Genomic DNA, 19,261 nt, shown 5'->3' with positions numbered 1-19,261 from the left:
TTAACCCTTGGTGACAACTCATCCCCACTGCTGCTCATTCACTCCCCTCCTGTGGGATGGGGGAGAGAATCAGGAGGGTAAAGGGGAGGAAACTCATGGGTGCAGATAAAGACAGTTTAATAGGTAAAGCAAGAATCACACATGCAACCCCAAAAAAGGGAATTTAATCACCACTTCCCGTGGGCAGGCAGCTGCTCAGCCACCTCCAGGAAAGCAGAGCTCCATCCTGCATTACAGTGACTTGGGAAGACAAGCCCCACTCCAAACATCCCCCCTTCCTCCTTCTTCCCCCAGCTCTGTATGCTGAGAATGATGTCAAAGGGTATGGAATGTCCCCTGGCTCAGCTGGGGTTTCCTGTCCTGATGGTGCCCCTTCCCAGTTTCTCAGGCACCCCCAGACCCCTCACTGGAGGGAGCACAGTGGGAAGCTGCAAGGGCCTGGACTCTGTAAGCACTGCTCAGCAGTAACGAAAACTTCCCCAAATTATCAACATCTTCCAGTCCAAACACAGCCTCATATTATGTATTAGGAAGAAAATGAACCCCAGCAAAAAACAGCACCCAGACAAGTACCAAGATACTATGAGGGCTGTTAATTTTTTTTGCTTAGGGGAAGAATTGTCCAAAAGCAAGAGAGGCATAGATCTTACCCCAAGCTGTGTTTAATAGCTAAAGCAGAGATTTGTGTCTTTGCAGCATCACATAATTTCAAAACTATCTCAACAGCATAAGTGAGTTATGTAGCTGTGGAGTCTTTTTTTTGTTTTCTTCCATTTTATTTTCCAATCTGCACAGGTTATCTCTTCCCACACAGTGCTGTTCTCCCATGGGTCTGGTGACATCCACATCCTTCTCATATTTGCCAATACCAGCCCTCATTAGTTTCAAAGTGAACTTCAAGAAGCCCTAAATGGGACAAGACCAAAGCCATGGGTGCATTTTACAGAAGAGCAGGTGCTGACAGTGTCAAAACAGAGTGCAGTGAATCCTGCAGGTGTGGCTGCTGCCCTTGATCCTTAGAGGTTAATACTCTCTCCCCCTTATTCAAGACAAAACCTCTAGTAGAGAAAGATTTCCCCTCCTCACACCTGTAAGTACAGCTCAGGCTGGTGGAACTAACTTCGTTGCCCAAAATGTGAGATAGTCCTGCATAGCCACCTTTAACTGTTTCTAAAAGGCATCATCTGGGATGCTTCTCTAGTGCCACTGCAGAAGCCACACCAAGCTCTCTGTGGTCCTTGCCAAAATGGTCAGTGCCCTCAGGTATTTCAATCAAATAACATCCTCAGCTGATTGCACAGATTTGAGACTGAAAGATGGTGAAAAATCTCCTAATCAGTGCTCTCATTTCATGTAGTGCTTTGAGGGGGATAGTCCTGCATAGCCACCTTTAACTGTTTCTAAAAGGCATCATCTGGGATGCTTTTCTAGTGCTACTGCAGAAGCCACACCAAGCTCTCTGTGGTCCTTGCCAAAATGGTCAGTGCCCTCAGGTATTTCAATCAAATAACATCCTCAGCTGATTGCACAGATTTGAGACTGAAAGATGGTGAAAAATCTCCTCCTAATCAGTGCTCTCACTTCATGTAGTGCTTTGAGGGATGGCAGAAGGAGAACTTGGGGCAAATCATCCCTGTGCCATCCTCCCGTGTGTGCTGCTCCCTGGCCTGCCTCCCACCATCACCTCTCCAAGCAGGGGGATTCCTCCAGGCTTGAGCTCCCAGAGACACGGCAGCCGAGGCAGGGTGGCATTATTTGGTGATTGTATGATTAGGTGGGCATCCCTGCATCCAGGTAAGGCAAAGCAGCTGGGCAGGGGAGTTGCACCAGTGGGGAAGGACATGGAAGGTCATGCACTTGGAGAGCCCTGTGTGACTGGAGCTGTGTGGGAGGCACTGGGAGCATCCCGGGGGCTGACTGGGGTAAGAACACCTGCTGTTACCACTCGGAATGGGGTGCAGAACGACGCCCCAGTGCTCCTGGATGCAGCTTGAAGTTGTTCTGGCAGCTCTCCTCTGCCACGCAAGGGAGGGGAGTGATTGAATTGACTGATTATTTTGCGTTGTTGCTTTCACTCTCCCTTTCCCTCCTCTCCTAGCACACGCACACACACAGCCCTTCTCCGCCGCTTCCTAAAAGGCAAGGTCTCCTAGGTAAGGGATCAAACAGTCCCAGGCTGGGCACGGCAGGCGGCGAGAAGCGGCTCCAGCCTCTCGCAGAGCGGGGCGGCACCGCCGGCTGAGGCTGGCATGAGGGGAGAGCCGCGCGGAGCCCCCCGCCCGCCGGGCAGCCCGCAGGCGGCCCTGCCCTCCCCGGCAAGCTTCTCTCGCCACGCCTGCTCCGGGGCAGCCCCTGGGAGGGCTCCGGGCTGCTCGCCCACCTCCGCCTGAGAAAGGGGCGCGCCCAGAGCAGCATCGCGTCCACACCTCCGGGAGGACAGCGGCGTGGCAAGAAGAGGGAGGGAGGACGAGGAGGACAACGCAACTCTCATGCCAACCTCGCAGCCGGCTCTTCCTCCGGGAGGCGAATCCCGGGCGCTCGCGGGGAGCCGTGCCCCGGCAGCGGCGAGGGGATAAGGATGAGAGGCTCCGGCGGCGGCTGCAGCACCGCGGACAGCGGGCGGGCCGAGCGGCACCGCGGCCTGCGCCCCGCGGCCTCGGGCCCGCCCCGGCCCTGAAGCGGAGCCTGCCCCGAAGCGGAGCCTGCCCCGACGCGCACATGTAAGATCCTGGCCGGGATGGGTGCACCCCTGCCCCTCTCGGCTCCTCGGAGAAGCGGCTCTAACGCCGCTCCTCACTTACACGGGGAAGTTTTGCGGGGGTTGGAGAGGTGTCGGGGCTCTGCGAGCCGGGGATGGGCGGTGGGAGTGGGGCGGGCTGGCTGCGTGTGGCACTGGTTTGGCTGCTCACCCTTGGAATCTGGGCTTGCTTTCGGTGCAACGCACAGGGCTTGTTCTTTGCTGCCTGCCACATGGTTTGGAGCCACGCTGTTGTCTTCTTTTGTAGCTGGGTGAAATGTTTAAGGGTTTGGTTTTTGTGAAAGCATGTGGGCAAGGTGAAATTTTTTAAAAAAAGTGAAAGGGGACGCTGTATCATGCCTGTTGCAGATTGCAAAGTCTAATGGTTGTCAGGGGTCCTTCTCTGCACGTTGTTTCCCGTCTTGAGATAACTACGAAGTGAGCAAAGAAAAGGGTGCATCAGTAGGGGAAAATTACATACAGCCAGAACAGAGATTACTAGTTCTTTTCAAAGCTTTTCTTGCTCTTTTTAATGGAACTGCTTGTTGAAAATCAGCGTTACACTGCCCCCTGCTTGAACAATTAGAGATTTTTCGTTTCTCTCATCACTAGTAAAAATTTATGAATGAACAGGTATTTCTCTGTTGTGTTCTCTAGTATCATCCAAGCCTGAGTTTTGAAGTACTTCGACAGTGATGGTGAATTATTCCTAGTTCTCAAAGCCAGATTTAAAAAAAATAATAATAGAACTCATTCTTCATGTGACAGTTCATTTGGTGGTCAAACATATTAATGAATGAACAATGGGAGAGAATGTAAAAATAGCCTCAATTTTGGTACATCTATCTTAGGCGTTATGTGATAAATTTGTAATAATTAGCCAACTTCACAACCAGAGATTAAGGGGAAACAAGGAAGGAAGGGGAAAAAAGTAATCTAGTACTTATTTTATAACACAAGAAGAATTTGAATAAAAGAGCAAAGGTGATTATTTGTCAGTCTCTCGTGCTGTAAAAGTCTTGTATTGGTGCATGACATTTCTATGGGATGGGAAAGAAAATGCTGATGATTAGTTTATAAGAAAGAGGAGGGTGAGACAGCTGAAAAGCAGCGGATGTTTCTTTCTGTAAGACAGCTGGTAGAAAACCAAATTCCAGTTCCTTTTTTCTTCCCAAACCACAAGACAGAGCTCCCTCCTTTCTAAAAGAGACCAGGGAGGATTTGAAAATGTAGATGCTGTTAAAGATTTGGTGGTGCATCCTAAATGTTTCTAGGCTGTTGTCCTCAGACCTTGTGCTTCACGTCATGAAGACGTTAAAAGTGTTCATGTGTGTCATCAATCAGCATTTTTAATGGCACCAGAGCCTGTTTTATCTTCCTGAACATTCTCATGCTGCCATTCCCTAAAAAGATTTGGAAAGGTGTGGTCTTGCTGACTGCTCCTGTAATTCCATGAGAAGAAACACGTTTTTCCAAATTTTTTCTTTTATCTGTATGAGCAGTGGGAATGATGGGGAGGGGATATTACTTCCTGCATCTGGTTTGTAGGGCTACTCTGCAAATGAATGAATATCTGCCTGCATAGGCTAAAAGTTTCTATAAATTACATCTAAAAATCTATTAATGAAAAATCTTATAATACATCCTAGGCATGTACTCAACTTTACGTGTAGGAGAACGACCACATTGCTGACAGTATTGAATTGGGGTTTTCAATGTTGGTCACAATCCAAGAATAAATAAAGTGGCACTTCAGCTTTTCAAAGCAGAGAAAACTTCTGAATAAGCTGCTGCCAATCAAGGCAGCCATCCCAAATTTTACTGAGTCTGTTTACATAACAAATCAGCAATACGTGAAAAAGGATACTTAAAAGTCTTGTCTTATGGGAGAAAAAGCTTGACTTGAGGTAAGATTTAGAAGGTTGATTAAGATATTGGACAAAAAGGGGTATCAGAGGACTCTGGCAACACAAGTCTATGCAGCATTTGGAATGCCAGAGTAGTCTATTGTATATAAGATAATAAATGTATGCAGTTGTGTTCAGTCTGTGTTCCTTGTCTGAAGTCTATACTTCAAAATAAGTTGCAATTTTTAATTAAAAGATTAAATAGCCTACTATATTTATCCTGAAAATTTTGAATTATTCTTTTAAATTGATTGATTTTTATATCAGTTCATGTTTGCTTTTAGAACCCAATTTCCTTCTATTTTGTTCATGTTTATATCATGTCTTGGCTGGCCAGGTTTTCTGTGTGGAACCAAGGGTTAACAGAGAAAAATGGTCCTTTGATATATAAGAGCTGTGTCAATTCCAAAGAGGCCTCAGGGAGTCTGCAGCCTTTATGTGCCCTGATTCTTTTCAGAAGTATTGATGTAAGTAGAAAGAAAAATAATAAGTAAAGTGTCAATTTGACAGTTTCTGAGGCTCTGTAGGAACTGAGGGCAGTACTTTCAAAATGGCTTTCAGAAACTGAAATTTTCTTTTCAACAAGGCAGAGTTAACGTCTCATCAAAGCCTGCTCTGATGGGTGCTTACAGAGCTTATAGAGCACAGTAATGGTTACATATCCAAAGTCTCTTCTGTAGTTTCTGGACAAAGGGGGCCATTGAAAGGTCACAGGGGGGCTCCTGCAAACCTCTCCCCACATAGTGAAGGCAAACCCAAAGTGTAGTTAGAGACCAGATGTCCCTAAAGCTGCCTTTGTAAATGTCCTGCTCAGTTACTAGGCTTAAAGACGAGCAAAGGTTGACATCACCTGAGAATTCCAGAATTGCTGCAGTTCCTAATACCTATTGATTTCAATACCTTTCACAGGCTTTGGATGTTTTGAAATCTCAAGCAGGTACTATTCAGCCTCTCCTACACACTTTTAAAGCTCTGGTTCAAAGCCAGGTGTGAAAACTCCAATTCAGCCTTTTAAGGCACTTGGGTCTTTGAACATTTTGTCCAAGCCCCAGCTCCAGGTGGTAGCCCTGCCCTTCCATAGGTTTTTGTGTGGGACTAGAGAGGCAGCAGAAGGTGTTGAATGGTAGAATTTGGAGCACTGAGGAAAGGAGGGTCAAGGAGAGGCCATTTGCTGGAATAAGCTCCCTGTGAAGCAGCTCAACTTCTTTGTTATGTCCACCCTGTCCTACATGTCGACACTTGGATCAGTTAAGAGAGTGTGGCTGCAAAAAAAATAGGAAAGTTTCAGTTTCAGTGTGTTTCTAATGCCTCCACATTAAGAGTAAATCTTATGTTATGCCATGTTCCCCTCTCAGACACTGAGTGCCTCAGCACCGTCAGAGCCAGCTGCAAGGACCTGCTCTCAGTCACTTTAATTAGAAACTGAAGTGCTCCCAGAGGAAGATTTGTTACGAGCTAAATCACCTTTCAGAAAGAGCTATACTTTTCCACTCCCCACAGGAGTCCAGACATCTTGTGGCTCCCTCAGCCATGGAAAGCTGGATGTGCTTTGCTGCAAGCAGTGCTCAGGCTCTGAAATTCTTAATTCTCTTTTTCTGGGCCATTTTGTCTCCAAGAGCACTGCATGCATTGGCATCCTTTCCTAGAAAAACACAGTATTTAACTGCAGTGCCTGATGAGTTTGATCACTAGCTGTCTCAATAAAGTATGCAAATACAGAGCCATTTCAATCCAAAGCACCTTTGAAGAAAAATGGTAAGATAAATGCAATCAAGTCACAATTACTTTTATTAAGTGAGCACATTACATAGGCTCAGTAAATATGATTAGTTCTAAATCTGCCTGCACACAGCTGAAAAGCAGAGTAGAACAAGGTGTCGAGTACAGTCGTGACATTGCAGTAGGGTTCAGTTTCCAAGAGCTCCAGCTCCAGCATACTTTGCTCTTTGCACTACTGCTTCTCTTGTCATGATTCAGTGCTCAGGTCAAGCATAATTATAACTTTTTTTCAGAAGAGGGTTTGACAGCTGAGCATGTCTAATGAAATTATTCAAAGTTAAAAGTGTAATTTTTTATTCATCTCTACTTCTCTATAAAGATGATAAAGTGTGATAGCTGAGATATTGATCTTCTCTGCTGATGAGCAAGGGGGTGGGGGGTCATAATTCATCTGAGGTGAAGCCCTCTGGCTGATGGTGCTCTTGCCCTTAGCTGCAGGGAGTGGAGATCAGCTCTGTGATGTAGGGACATCCCTGCAGAACATTTATGGCAAGATAAATATTGGATAGTCGTTATCTCTGTGAAGAGCAGGTGTTCTTTCCTGTTTCCTCTTTTTCTGATGCAATTTCTGGTGTTAGAAACTGTGTATGAAACCAGTGTTGTCTCTGAATTGAAGAATGTGAAATGAAGGTCCTCTTTTTCTGGCATGTTTTTACATATGCAACAAACAGGTGTGAATTACCTCTAGGCCAAACTCTAACCTCTTTTTCAGGCAAAAATCTTAACTAGGCCAACAGTAATATTTTATGTGGGTTTATGTTTACTTTGGGTGTGATTATAAGACTATCTGTCCCATCTATCTGGGTTCTCCTTTACAGGTAATAACATAAGTGAAAAGTTTTTCTAACAAAAAAAATAAAGTATCAAGAACTGTACTTCTACATCAGGAAAAATATCTAATAGATTTCTCACTGCTGGAAATTATAGACAATTCTGAGTTGCTTCCAGTACTGACACTTAAATATAGCAACAAATATATGGTTGCCAAATGTCTTACCGTACATGGGTTTTGAATATCAAAAAAGCCCAGTGGAATTCCTCCAGCTTGAAGCAGATAATCAAATTAACTGTCCTAAAATTTTCAGGCACGTGCAATCCTGCTGCACTCGTGGGTGATTACTGAGCACCCATTTGGGCTGGACTGGTTTCCTTTTGATCCCAGCAATGGTGGCTTAAATTATCACTACCTTGTCCTTTCAAGTTGCTTAACATTTTAAGATATTTAATTCAACACCCAGGAACTCCCAAGGCTGTAAATTTTTAAAGTGCTTTCTGGTTCTATAACTCCTCACTTAACCAAGTCACAGCTCAGAAGTGTTTCTTCGCATGTGCAGTCCTTGCTTGACCTCAGCAAGGTTCCACTACATGTTTAAAACGTAAATGCTGTCCTGAATAGTTAAGGACAGGAGCTCCAGTTTAGAAAAGCATTTGTGCATATGGTTAAACACTTCTTTTTAACCCCATGTTACTCGTCCTGGCCTCGCTGGAGCTGCTTCTGAGATGAAAGCAAATTGTTGAGGAAAATATGTGTGTACGCATCTATGTTTCCAAAATTTGAATTCCATTGATCAATGAAACTTCTAATGTTGACTTCAAAGGGCCCCAAATTTTACCCCATGCATGTTTTGGCTTTAGACAACTCTATATCAAACTCAGATATGTTAATTGCATACTTTATTTATTTAGTTGTTATTGTTTTCTCCTACAGTAAACTTCATGCAGTCTAGGGAATTAATTCACTTAACAACATTGCCTTCATTATTCTTGTATCCCTCATCTCTGTGTGCTTCTTCAACTTCAAACCATACTGGAAGGAAATAGCTTTAAGATTCATACAGCACTTTATCTCTCAGTGGAGCCTGGGATGGTGTGTTCAGTTCCTACTAGCTTTCATTAAGATGTTACAGTCATGCATCAAAGCTTAGGGGGAGAGGTTCTTGATTATGAACCTCTGTTTCAACCTTGTGTGGTCACAAAATTGATTTCCTAGGATTTGTTTAAATTTTAATATAACTCTTAAAAAATTGCTGTAAAATTTCTTTGAAAGTCTTCAGTCCATATCAGCACAAAAGTGATTAATTAAAATGATAAATATATGTTAGTTCCATAATAACAGCAGCCTTGAGGATTTCAGTGTCCTGGATCTTTTTTGACTTTCTGATAACCCTGTGTTTTGTCAGGTTTTTGCTGGTTCCTTTACTCCTTTTTTCCCTATTCTTGAAGGCAATGGACCTTCTCCACTTTGTCTCCTGGCACAGTTCCCTCTCATCACTCACTGCAGAACTTTCCAACTTCTGTAGTATTTTTCAGAGCAACACATGAACTTTTCATTGACTGAAGGTCAGAACTGGCCTGGAGAGCAGATGGAGTGTGGAAGGATGAACCTTTGCCACCCACCGAGCATTAACACCTGCTTATTTGTTACATCTGTCCACTGCAGCTCAGAGGCTCCTGAAGATTTTACCCAAGTGATTTAGGACTTGCCATTGGGCTGAGTGCAAATGCTGTCTGTGAAAGAGGTGTTGTTTTTACCTTTTTACTTAGGCTGCACATTCTGTGGGCTCTGGATGGCAATTAACTCCACACTTAGACTCTAAAAGGCACTGTGAGTGTGTTGAAATGCTGCTGCAATAACATTTTTTAAAAGAGCCACTTTGAGGCAGCTCTGAATGCAAAATGTGAATGTTTTAAAGACACAGATACACTTAGGATTTCCATTTATTTCATACAAAAGTGTGTTTTCTCACCCATGTACCCTCTTTGGAACTTCCAGAGAAGGTGGCATAAGAATAGTTTGTCTTCATCTCACTGGCTTCAAGTGAAGGGCATTTCAGCCACATAATCAGTGAGGAAATTTATCACTCTTTTTCTCCTGCCTTCTGTTTGTGGTGAAAGATCTGTGTCTTGTGCTTCTGCAGTAGCTCTCTAAGAGATGCTTACTGGGGACTGATGTGACACTATATCAGGAGTTGTTCCTGTGTTTTTCTAGACTCTCCCTGGATTTGAGTATTTGAAGTAGTGGTCAACTGTATTTCAGTAAGAAATTAGACAGCTCATTATTAAACTGCTCTAGATGAGGAAACAGAAAAATGATGTTATGTACCTTGAAAAAAAGCAGGGAATGAATAGGTGGTTTTCTTGTACCAGCTGAATCTTAGCACAATATGCAATATAATTATCCTTGTTACCATGTGTTTAAAATTAGAAACATATAAACTTCATGGAACATAGTATAATGGCCTGATCCAAGGTCTATTGACAAGGGAGAGTCCTGCCAACTTTCTTTGGGGCTCATGCCCTAAAGGAGAAAATTCAAGAAGAGTAGTTCAGAGAAATAGTGTCTTGTGTATATTAGTCCTAAATACGATGTAATGAAGTTCTAAACAATACAAATGGAAAATTATATATATGTGCATTTCTTTTCCTATTTATCAAGTCATGAATGTGCTGAGCATCCTTGTTGCAATCAGGAAGGGTGAACAAATCAAAGGAGAGCTTGTATTTTGTTCAGAAGCTAATCTTTATTCCAGGTGTGTCCTAAATGATTTTAAAGTAACTGGCTCAGGCCATAAAAAGCTAGCCAGATGTGGTCATAATGACACATTTCCAACCTTATGTCAGGTTCTGTGAAATGGTGACTCTGCTAGGATGTGTCCAACCTTCCCTTCTGGTTTTCTGCAGGTTGAGACACAGCAATTCTAAAGACATGCATCGGAGGCACGCCACCCTTCGGGAGAAGGGCCGGCGCCAGGCCATCCGGGGCCCTGCCTACATGTTCAACGAGAAAGGCACCAGCCTCACGCCAGAGGAGGAGCATTTCCTCGACTCCGCGGAGTATGGCAACATTCCCGTCGTGCGAAAAATGCTGGAGGAATCCAAAACCTTGAACTTCAATTGTGTCGATTACATGGGACAGAACGCCCTCCAGCTGGCCGTAGGGAACGAGCACCTGGAAGTGACAGAGCTGCTCCTCAAGAAGGAGAACCTCGCCCGAGTCGGGGATGCCCTTCTGCTAGCCATCAGTAAAGGGTACGTGCGCATTGTGGAAGCAATACTGAACCACCCGGCCTTCGCGCAAGGACAGCGCCTCACGCTCAGCCCCCTCGAGCAGGAGCTGAGGGATGATGATTTCTATGCGTACGATGAAGATGGAACTCGGTTCTCCCATGACATTACCCCCATCATACTTGCTGCCCACTGCCAGGAGTATGAAATTGTTCACATCTTACTCCTAAAAGGTGCACGGATTGAAAGGCCACATGACTATTTTTGCAAGTGCAATGAATGTATGGAAAAGCAGAGGAAAGACTCCTTTAGTCACTCTCGCTCAAGAATGAATGCCTACAAAGGATTAGCCAGTGCTGCTTATTTGTCTCTGTCCAGTGAAGACCCTGTCCTTACTGCTCTAGAGCTTAGCAATGAACTGGCCAGGCTAGCCAACATTGAAACTGAATTTAAGGTAACTCACCACTGTGCCTTTTTCCTTGGGCTGAGAGTGTTCAGGCTATTGTGTAGTTTACATGTTTCATCAAATTTTGGGCTGCTGTTTGAGAGGTGGGGGAGAAAGACTGGCAGAGACTGCCAGATGTGTTAGCTATGCATAGATTCAGATCACTGTCATTCTTCAGTTAATAAATGCTTGGAACTGAACATTGCATATTACAGCAGAAGCTTAAGTTTCTGTGTTGCACACTGTGATTGCTTAGAATCTCTAGTTTGCAGCAGGAATAAAAATTAGATTATTCAAAAAATGGAGACTTGTTTTTTGTAAGAAAGGTAAGTATTTTAATTGAGCAATCTATTTTAGAGGCAGAGTTCTAGAGACTGTTTTAAGAATCCAGTACATCTAGTTCTGCTACAATGATAAAAGGTATAAATCAAGAAGTTTTGCTTCTCTGTACAATAATTTAAACTGCCTTGCATCTTAATGGTTTGGTGCTGCATCTATTCATGATGAATTGCATGAAAAAGGAAAAGACAAACAATCAATAAATAGCTATAAAGTTTATCATCATGCCAAATGTAAGAGTAGAGCTTGTGGAACTCTCTTACAAGTTATTTGAGATTTCCATTATCATAATGAGTTTGTAAATGTCCAATGCCATTTGCAGTATTTCTGTATGTCATTTACATGATGTAAAGAGCATTGTCTCCCTTTCTAATCTAAATTAGCCATTAAACCCCTCATTTTCAGTGGCTCAGCCATCAACATTAGACTTTTTTCCTGACTTATGGCTACTGTGCAGCTACAATCAGGATCACTGACTCTGGGGTAATAAAGTCCATGTTGTGAGTACACTGGGGCAGGATGCTCACCAGGAATCCATCATTTCTAATTAAGAAAACTATTCATGTGTTAAAGCATCTGTTTCAGGATTTGTAGCTCTGTACTACAAAGTACTAGGGAGGAGATCACCCCCATGCACCAGACACTGGTGGGGCCGCCTTCAATCCCAGTTCAGTTTTGAGCCCCTCACTCCATGAAAGATTTTGGAGTTCTAGAGCAGGTCCAGAGAAAGGCAACAGAGCTGGGGAAGGGTCTGGAACAGAAGTCTGATGAGGAGCAGCAGGGAGATGGGGGGCTCAGCCTGGAGAAAAGGAGGCTCAGGGGGCACCTTGTCAGTCTCTACAGCTCCCTGAGAGGGGCTGTAGCAAACTGGGGGTTGGTCTTTTCTCCCAGGTAATAAACAACGAAAGAAACAGCCTCAAGTTATGCCAGGGAAGGTTTGGTCTGGGTGTTAGGAAAAATCTCTTCACAAAGAAGGGGGTTAAGCCCTGGAAGAGGCTTCCCAGAGAAGTGGCTGTGTCACCATCCCTGAAAGGGTTTAAGAGATGTGTAGATGTGTCACTTGGGGACATGGTTTAGTGGTGGCCTTGGCAGTCATGTTTAAAGCTGGATCTTAGAGGGCTTTCCCAACCTAAATGGTTCTATGAATCTGTGCTCTCCAATTTAAAAGCAAGAAGAAAATATATTCTCAGGCTTTGCAACCCTTTAGCAACTCTAACAGAAAAAATTCCCAAACCCCTGAGATCTTTTTGGCAATAAAATCAGGGTAAAATTTTGCAAACTCTTTTTCCCCATGTGCATCAGGAATAATGCAATAATTTGAAGGGGAAGTTTTATTTGGATTCAGTCTGACTGAAGCAACCTCCTTGGGCTCAGTGAATCCAACTGCTTGAGTGAGGGTTTCTCCAGTGTGCAAGCACTGGAGGCTCATGCCCACACTTAACAATAATAATATCTCATTAATGCTCCAGCTTCTTTTCATGGACAACTGTATATTGAGAGGAGCATGAGCAGCCCCAAGCATTGCATGCCTGTCAGTCCTGATAAATGTCTGGCTGGAGAAGAGTAAATATATTTCTACCAGAATCCTTGCTTTTGTTCCTGGAGCTGCCAGTGGGGTCTGTACTGGCATGGCAGGGGCACACATCCTCCAGGAGCAAACCAACAATCCAATATTGAAGAGCTTCATGGTGGTTATATCTCTGCACTGGCAAATGGATGGGAATAAATCAATACCAGGGAAACATCCAAAACGTTAGAAACCATTTGCCAAATGACTGCATTTCCAGGTTTTCCAAGTTCATTGTCTTATTGGAAAGGTCTGTGGTTCAGCACACATCCATATATGTTAGTGAAGCACCTACATTAATTTTCTTCAAAGATTACATTCTTTTGATATATTAATTCTTTCAGAAATAAGAAATTTCTCAAGATTCTAATGTATTCTCACTGTAGAAAAAACCCTCAGAGCTATGTATTTATGTAAAAATATTTATTCTTATTAACATAATCAGTGTGATGTGAAATAGGGTATTAATAAAACAGTGGGGGGTTTTTCACAGAACATGACAATTTAAGAATTTATTTTGAGGAAAGAACACAATTGCTGAAAATGTATTTAAGAAGCCCACAAATGAAGAAAATTTATGAAATTAGACAAGTTCTAGGGAGCTTTCTTTGGTGACTAAAATAGAATTTTCCCAGAATCTCAATATGTTCGATTCCTAAAGTTAATAATTAGAATTGGTACTCAACAGATTTATAAAATTATCACATGGGATTATTTAAGAACATACCTTAAAAATTATGTGCAATTGCAGAAATGCACTTTTCAGGAGGTACAAAGAGTCCTTGAAATGGAAAGACTCAAAATTTTAATAATGTAGGTGGACAAATAGTAATTTAGTAACCTCTGAAGAAACTGCTAGCATGAGCTAATTAAAATATAAATGCAGTGCCTCTCGCCTGCTGCTTGCTGCCCCAAATCTCTTATGCACCTTTCAGCACACCAAAATGAGAAGCCAATGCATGTGCTATTTTTTAGAGAACGTTATCTTTTTTAAGCAAGTTCCCTCTTTTGCAGAGAAACGTGAAACAAAACAGCCATGTGGACCACTTTAAAGAAGAAAACTCATGTTACTTGTGCTAGGCCAATTTATCCATTCTTTAGGGTTTTTTGCTGTCATAGAAGCTGAGTAGATTTTTATCACCCTAAATTGCTAAGATTCAGTAATATGCTGCAAAGCTGATGAAACAGCTTTGCAAAATATTGCCAAAACCCAATTTTTCTTATTAATTGTAGAAAAAAATTGCTATGAAAGATGTAGTCCATTAGTCTAGAAATAAATAAGACCCCTTCCCCAAAGTAAAATGAAAAATACGCAATCAGTTGTTTCTGTGAAAATACATGTAGAAGTGGGATGGGTGGGAAACCCCTAAGAGATGGATTTCAGAAGAGAGAGAAGCAAACATCAGAGTCGCTCTGTATGTTTGCAGGTCTTTATGCAATGATATTCCCCTGTAGTGGAGGCAGCCCAAGTTGAAAAAAAATAATCTTAATTAAGTGCTTTGTCATTTTTGTATATCACACTTGAAAGCTCAAAGTTAAGAACCAGTTCATGACTTTCTCTCTTCTTCTAGTTTTAATTTTGTGTTTTGAAAGACCAAACCAACATCCACTGGAGCAAAGGCAGAACGGATTGGGGGCCTCCTTTAGTCCAGTGGATGGGTCCCTTCTGTATTGCCCTTGGGAACACAGAAAGAGAGGATCCCGTGTGGATTCAAGGGTTCCAAGCGACCGTGCCTCTGCAGAGTGTAGGAAAATCTGCGTAGGCAACTGAGGGACACCCCAATTAAAAAGTTAAAAGGACAATTAAAACAATTATAGGACAAAGTTAAAGTGCTTTGTAGTTTTCCATGAAGGGAGGAAAACAGACATTAGGCTAATGATTTATATGTGAAGCTGTTTTGAGGGACAAAACTTTAATTGTCAGCCTAGCAGAGCTAGGATCCCTGTGGTCCACACAGGAAGAATTCTCCCCTCTCATTCTCCCTGTTTTGCCCAAAAAACCCATCTCTGTACATTTCAATTTCTTTAAACATTTGCAGATCTTAGACCTCAGCCATAAAGTAAATAATCCCTCTGCCATCTACCAGAGAAATCTGTTTGTTTTGCTCATATAAATAAGTCTGATGTCACTTGCTGTGTGAATGACACGGCCAGGATTTGTCCATCTGAAGCAGTCACCACCCTGAGCCAGGCTGATGAGAGCTGCTCTCCTCTTTGGTCCAGAGAAATCCATCTCCCTCGTGGCAGCTCGGTGTGAAAGCGTATGCAGATGTCTGCACAGTTACCAGCTGGTCACAGCCAGGTGACTCATTTCCAAGACTGGAATATTAAAAGCAGTGTCAACAGAATCGTTTTTAAATGTCTATCAAAAGCCTTAGGAGACTGAATTTCTGGCAAACAGCCTGCAGGAAATGCCTTTGCAACTGTCTTTAATAGCAGCATCAGCTTAATATTACTGTCCACAATGTGGAAACTGAGTGAAACCCAGAATAATAGTTCTGTTTACTTTTCCTAAAGCAGTGGCTGTGTACTCCTTTTTTCTGGTGAGATCCCCCTCCACAGCCAGAACTGTTTTACAGCCTTGCAAGCTCTCAAATTAGACCACATGCTTGTGTGTGTCAGGAAGCATCCTTGTGATGAAGTAAATCAGGCAAATCATTCCATGTAGCAATCCAGACAAATCAAATTAGAGACTAGCAAAGGAGGCTTAGAAAAGATCTCACCCTAAGCAGTGAATCAGATCTCAGCTCCTCCTGACTAAAATGTTACTAAAAGCAAGATCAAAATCACCACCTGGAAGACATATGGTGTGTAGTCTTTGTTTACTGCTCCCACCAACATTGTCTGTGCAATTACTACAGCATAACATATTCTGTTTCCAACTTATATGTTTCTTACTGTCTCTTTTCCCCTAAAACACTTTCTCTAAAAGCTTTTGAGATCCAAAAGCAGGTCGTGGCAGTGAGTCTGCTCTCATGTGCAGGTGAGCACCAGGTCCAGGCTCAGCTGGCTGAGGGATGGGAGGCTGGTGGGGCAGCAAGTCAAGTGTGTGGATGCCTGCAGGGATGAGCCTGAGCTGCCTCTGGTTCCACTGGGGCTGCAGTGATGCAAAGCAGCTGAGCCTCAAATCCCTCTGTCCTCATGATGATGAAAGAGTGACAAAACAGCCCTTGAGACTCTGTGACTTGTTAGGATGATCTGGCACTCCTCTTGCCTCAGGAAGTCAGCTCCAGCTTTTATTCTACCTAACTATAAATTGTTAACTTCACAGGATATGTTTTAATTTAAATTTTTAAGAGAAATTACTTTGTCCATTTTCTCAGTATTTCTGGGTCCATGCTGCAGGGAATTAAAAAAATCATTATTAGACTCTTGGTCTTTTGAAATGAGTGATAAAAAGATGGAAAATGGAATAAAACACTGAAGAGTAAAATAGTAGGAGGGGGAAATACTTTGAGAGAATGGAGGATAGCAGTGAACTGGGAAAGAGAAAAATACTTGAAAACCCTCAGACTGTAAACCAGCAAGGCTGCACTTAAAAATTCTGTTTCCTACCCAGGCTGAACAGACTCTGAGGTTTGTTTGCTCTCAGGACTGATTGATGGGAGCTGGTGCCTGCAACTCATCTCCCACTGGAACCAGAAACGGGCGTGGGAACCTCTCTAATTAGCCTCATGAACATTCCTGTAAATCCATCACTTCATGTTTCCGCTCTGACCCATTTTTCCTTGAGTGATCTTTTCATCTTTTCCTAATCTCTGCCCTCAACATATTCTCTGGCAGACATCTTGCTTCTGTTATGTTTGGGAATACTTTTTTCTGACTCATATTTATTATTTCAGCAAGTTAAAGGCTTCAGTGTGTTTATATGGCATTTGTTTAAGTTTTCATTTAATTTTTCAGACATTCTGTTCTTTATTTTTCTTCCAGACAAGAGTTGCATATTTTAAAGAGATAGATTTTTTTACTTAAGCAGCTTTCTTTTTTTTCCTCATGTTTCACTTTGCTGGGTTTTAAGAAGAGAAGGCAGCAGGGAACATCAGAAATTTGGTCTCGTAGGCAGAATGTACTCATTACCTTTTACTGTTGTTTTTATTTCTCTTGCACAGCTCTCAATCTTACCTGTGCCTGTTTTGAAAATTAAGCATCACCAGTACAAATGAGTATAGGAACATCACTAGTCACAAGTGATTTTTTTAATATTAATTTTTCTATGTCAATCTTTAGTAAGAATATAATTAATTTTTTTTAGTGATGGAGTCAGTGATGTGGTTTGGTGGTTTTTAACTTTAAAAATAACTGATCCTTTTTTCCCCCCTCTCACCTATAAGCCAATTTTCCCCACTGCCATGAAAACACACACATTTAGAACCTATGATTTTTTTATTTTAATTTTCACTTGTGCAAAGCAAATGCATAAACAGGTACAACCAATTAATTAACCAACTCATAGTACAGGAAAGAATCAAGTCCCAGTAAAGCAGGAAAACAAATTTCCTATTGTTACAAGTTTAACTTCTTGTTAGAACAAATTAGGTATTAAAATAAGAGAGGAAATTAAAAGTGATAATGGAAATAGCCTGGGAGAAGGAGAATATATTTAAGCCTTCTAGTGAAATCTAGTGTTTGGCTCACTGAGTGGGACTCACTCTGTGCAGAAGGAACTCATTCTCTGTGCTGTTCTTTTTCAGAGACAAATTCACTAATAATAGCTGCTACATCAGCTTTGTCTTGATAGCTAAATTAATTAATGGTGGTTACATTTTTCTGAGGATATGTAGCAGAGACTGTGGAAAAAGGATATATATAGTGTTTCTGCCCTTAAACCCCACCAAATCTGTGACTCTTATGTTGCTCTCTACATATTTATAAACTAAGAAATGTCCTTTATATTTTGAGCGTTGTTATGGTAAGTGCTCTTTTTAGGTTCTGTGATTAAATAATTTTCTGCCTGGCATATTGCCCAAGAAAAATGGTTTTAAAATGTTGCATGAGAAAAAAAATCTTCAAAGCTTTTCAGAGGGGTGTAGAACTGTTGCCAAAGCTGTGATGTCTGGAGCTGCCTTGAGAAATCCAGATTTGTATTTCTGTGTGTGAAGGTGTGTTTCATCTGTCTGTGTCTGCTCACAGTCAAGCAGAGTAGTAGGTGCTGTGATTCACAGTGAAGGGTTTAACTCAGTCATCTACAACCCACACCTCTACCTGGGAAATTAAGACCACTTTTCGTGGAAGTTGTAACTCTGTTGGCAGCACAAGCCACTGAGCAGTCACATAAAATTGGATAATGTCCACTGCCCACAAGGTTATTGCACCTACCTTAGAGGTGACATTGTTGTTAAAATCTCCCAGCTAAAAGAAAACCTCTTTAAAGTTATCAAAATGCTTTATATGCAGGAAGAAGTTTTCTTTACTTTCCTGGGGAACAAGCCCATTCTCTCTTTTGAAAGAGTGAAAAGGGAAAAAAAGGTTCTTTCTACACATCAAAGCATAGACAATGCACCAGTGTAAGAAAATAGAATATTTGAATAAATGCCTCAATGGTTTTGCTCCCCTAAAAAAATCTCAAAAACTTGAAGGAAACTTTCAGCATTTGAGGATGGCAAGACAGATGTAACTCTGGAAATACCTGACTCTCCCAGAGAGTATTGCTGGGACACATTTGTTTCCTGTGATGCTACTGCAAGTGAGATTTTTGGCAATGCCAGTGTGCACACCATCAGTGCAATGTTTATTACCCTTTACAGCTCCCTGGGAAGTCATTTTTACTCCTACTCAGTTAAGGATGAGCAACATTGCAACTGCAACACTTACATCTTACTGCTTCCAGCTTGATTGAACACGTCCCTGGAGCAGGATTTTAGTTTAGGTGAACAACAGACATGATCATAAAAATATAAAATAAAACGGAATCGTCTTATAATCATTAATGGGAGAAAACATCTGGGAAGCAGAGAGCAATAGAAAAGTGTCACATAAGGAAGCAGCCCAGCAGTTGCCTCACCACTGCCAAGCAATTCAGAAACATTTTTACATATAAAGATTTTAAGCCAATCTGTGATGCTTTAGCCAGGTAGAGAAATAAGTGTAAAATCTGGAACCAGCTGAAATTGCTTTAAGGTAATTTTCCTCCTGGGATTGCAGTGTTTCCTTACAAATAAGCAGCCCATCCTCCATCAAGAGCCCATTTCTGAGGAGCTGGAAAATCCCTATACAAATAGTTTAGAAATACCTTCAAAATTTAAATGTAAAAAGTTCAGCTTACCACAATCTTATAATTGTCACATTTGGATCTTTATAACAGCTTTAATGTGGGAGAAAAACTCAGTAGCTGGCAAAATCATGACCCATTTGACCATCATCTTCAGATTTGTTGAAGCCATGATTTCTTCCTCACCCTTTGACAGAATGATGTGCAGTGAAGCAGTGGGGTGACCAGCAGGTGTGATCCAAGGCTGACCACTGCTCACAGATTCCTCTCTCTA

General features: G+C 42.2%; 1 protein-coding gene across 1 annotated transcript in view; it reads left to right on the top strand.

Moving 5' to 3' along the window:
• The first annotated feature begins 2,479 nt into the window (after positions 1-2,479).
• TRPC7 (transient receptor potential cation channel subfamily C member 7) overlaps positions 2,480-19,261 on the top strand; it is a 71,650-nt gene continuing 54,868 nt past the window's right edge. Inside the window, exons 1-2 of the mRNA XM_039701487.1 lie at positions 2,480-2,720; positions 10,105-10,882. Of these exons, the coding sequence (XP_039557421.1) occupies positions 2,719-2,720; positions 10,105-10,882 (780 nt within the window). The 5' untranslated portion in view covers positions 2,480-2,718. The remainder of the gene's footprint in view (positions 2,721-10,104; positions 10,883-19,261) is intronic.

Source organism: Passer montanus, unplaced genomic scaffold (assembly GCF_014805655.1).
Source record: "Passer montanus isolate IOZ18808 unplaced genomic scaffold, ASM1480565v1 scaffold15, whole genome shotgun sequence".
NCBI classification, from domain to species: domain Eukaryota; kingdom Metazoa; phylum Chordata; class Aves; order Passeriformes; family Passeridae; genus Passer; species Passer montanus.
The sequence above is the reverse complement of the archived record's forward strand: the minus strand, read 5'-3'. Positions and strand labels throughout refer to the sequence as shown.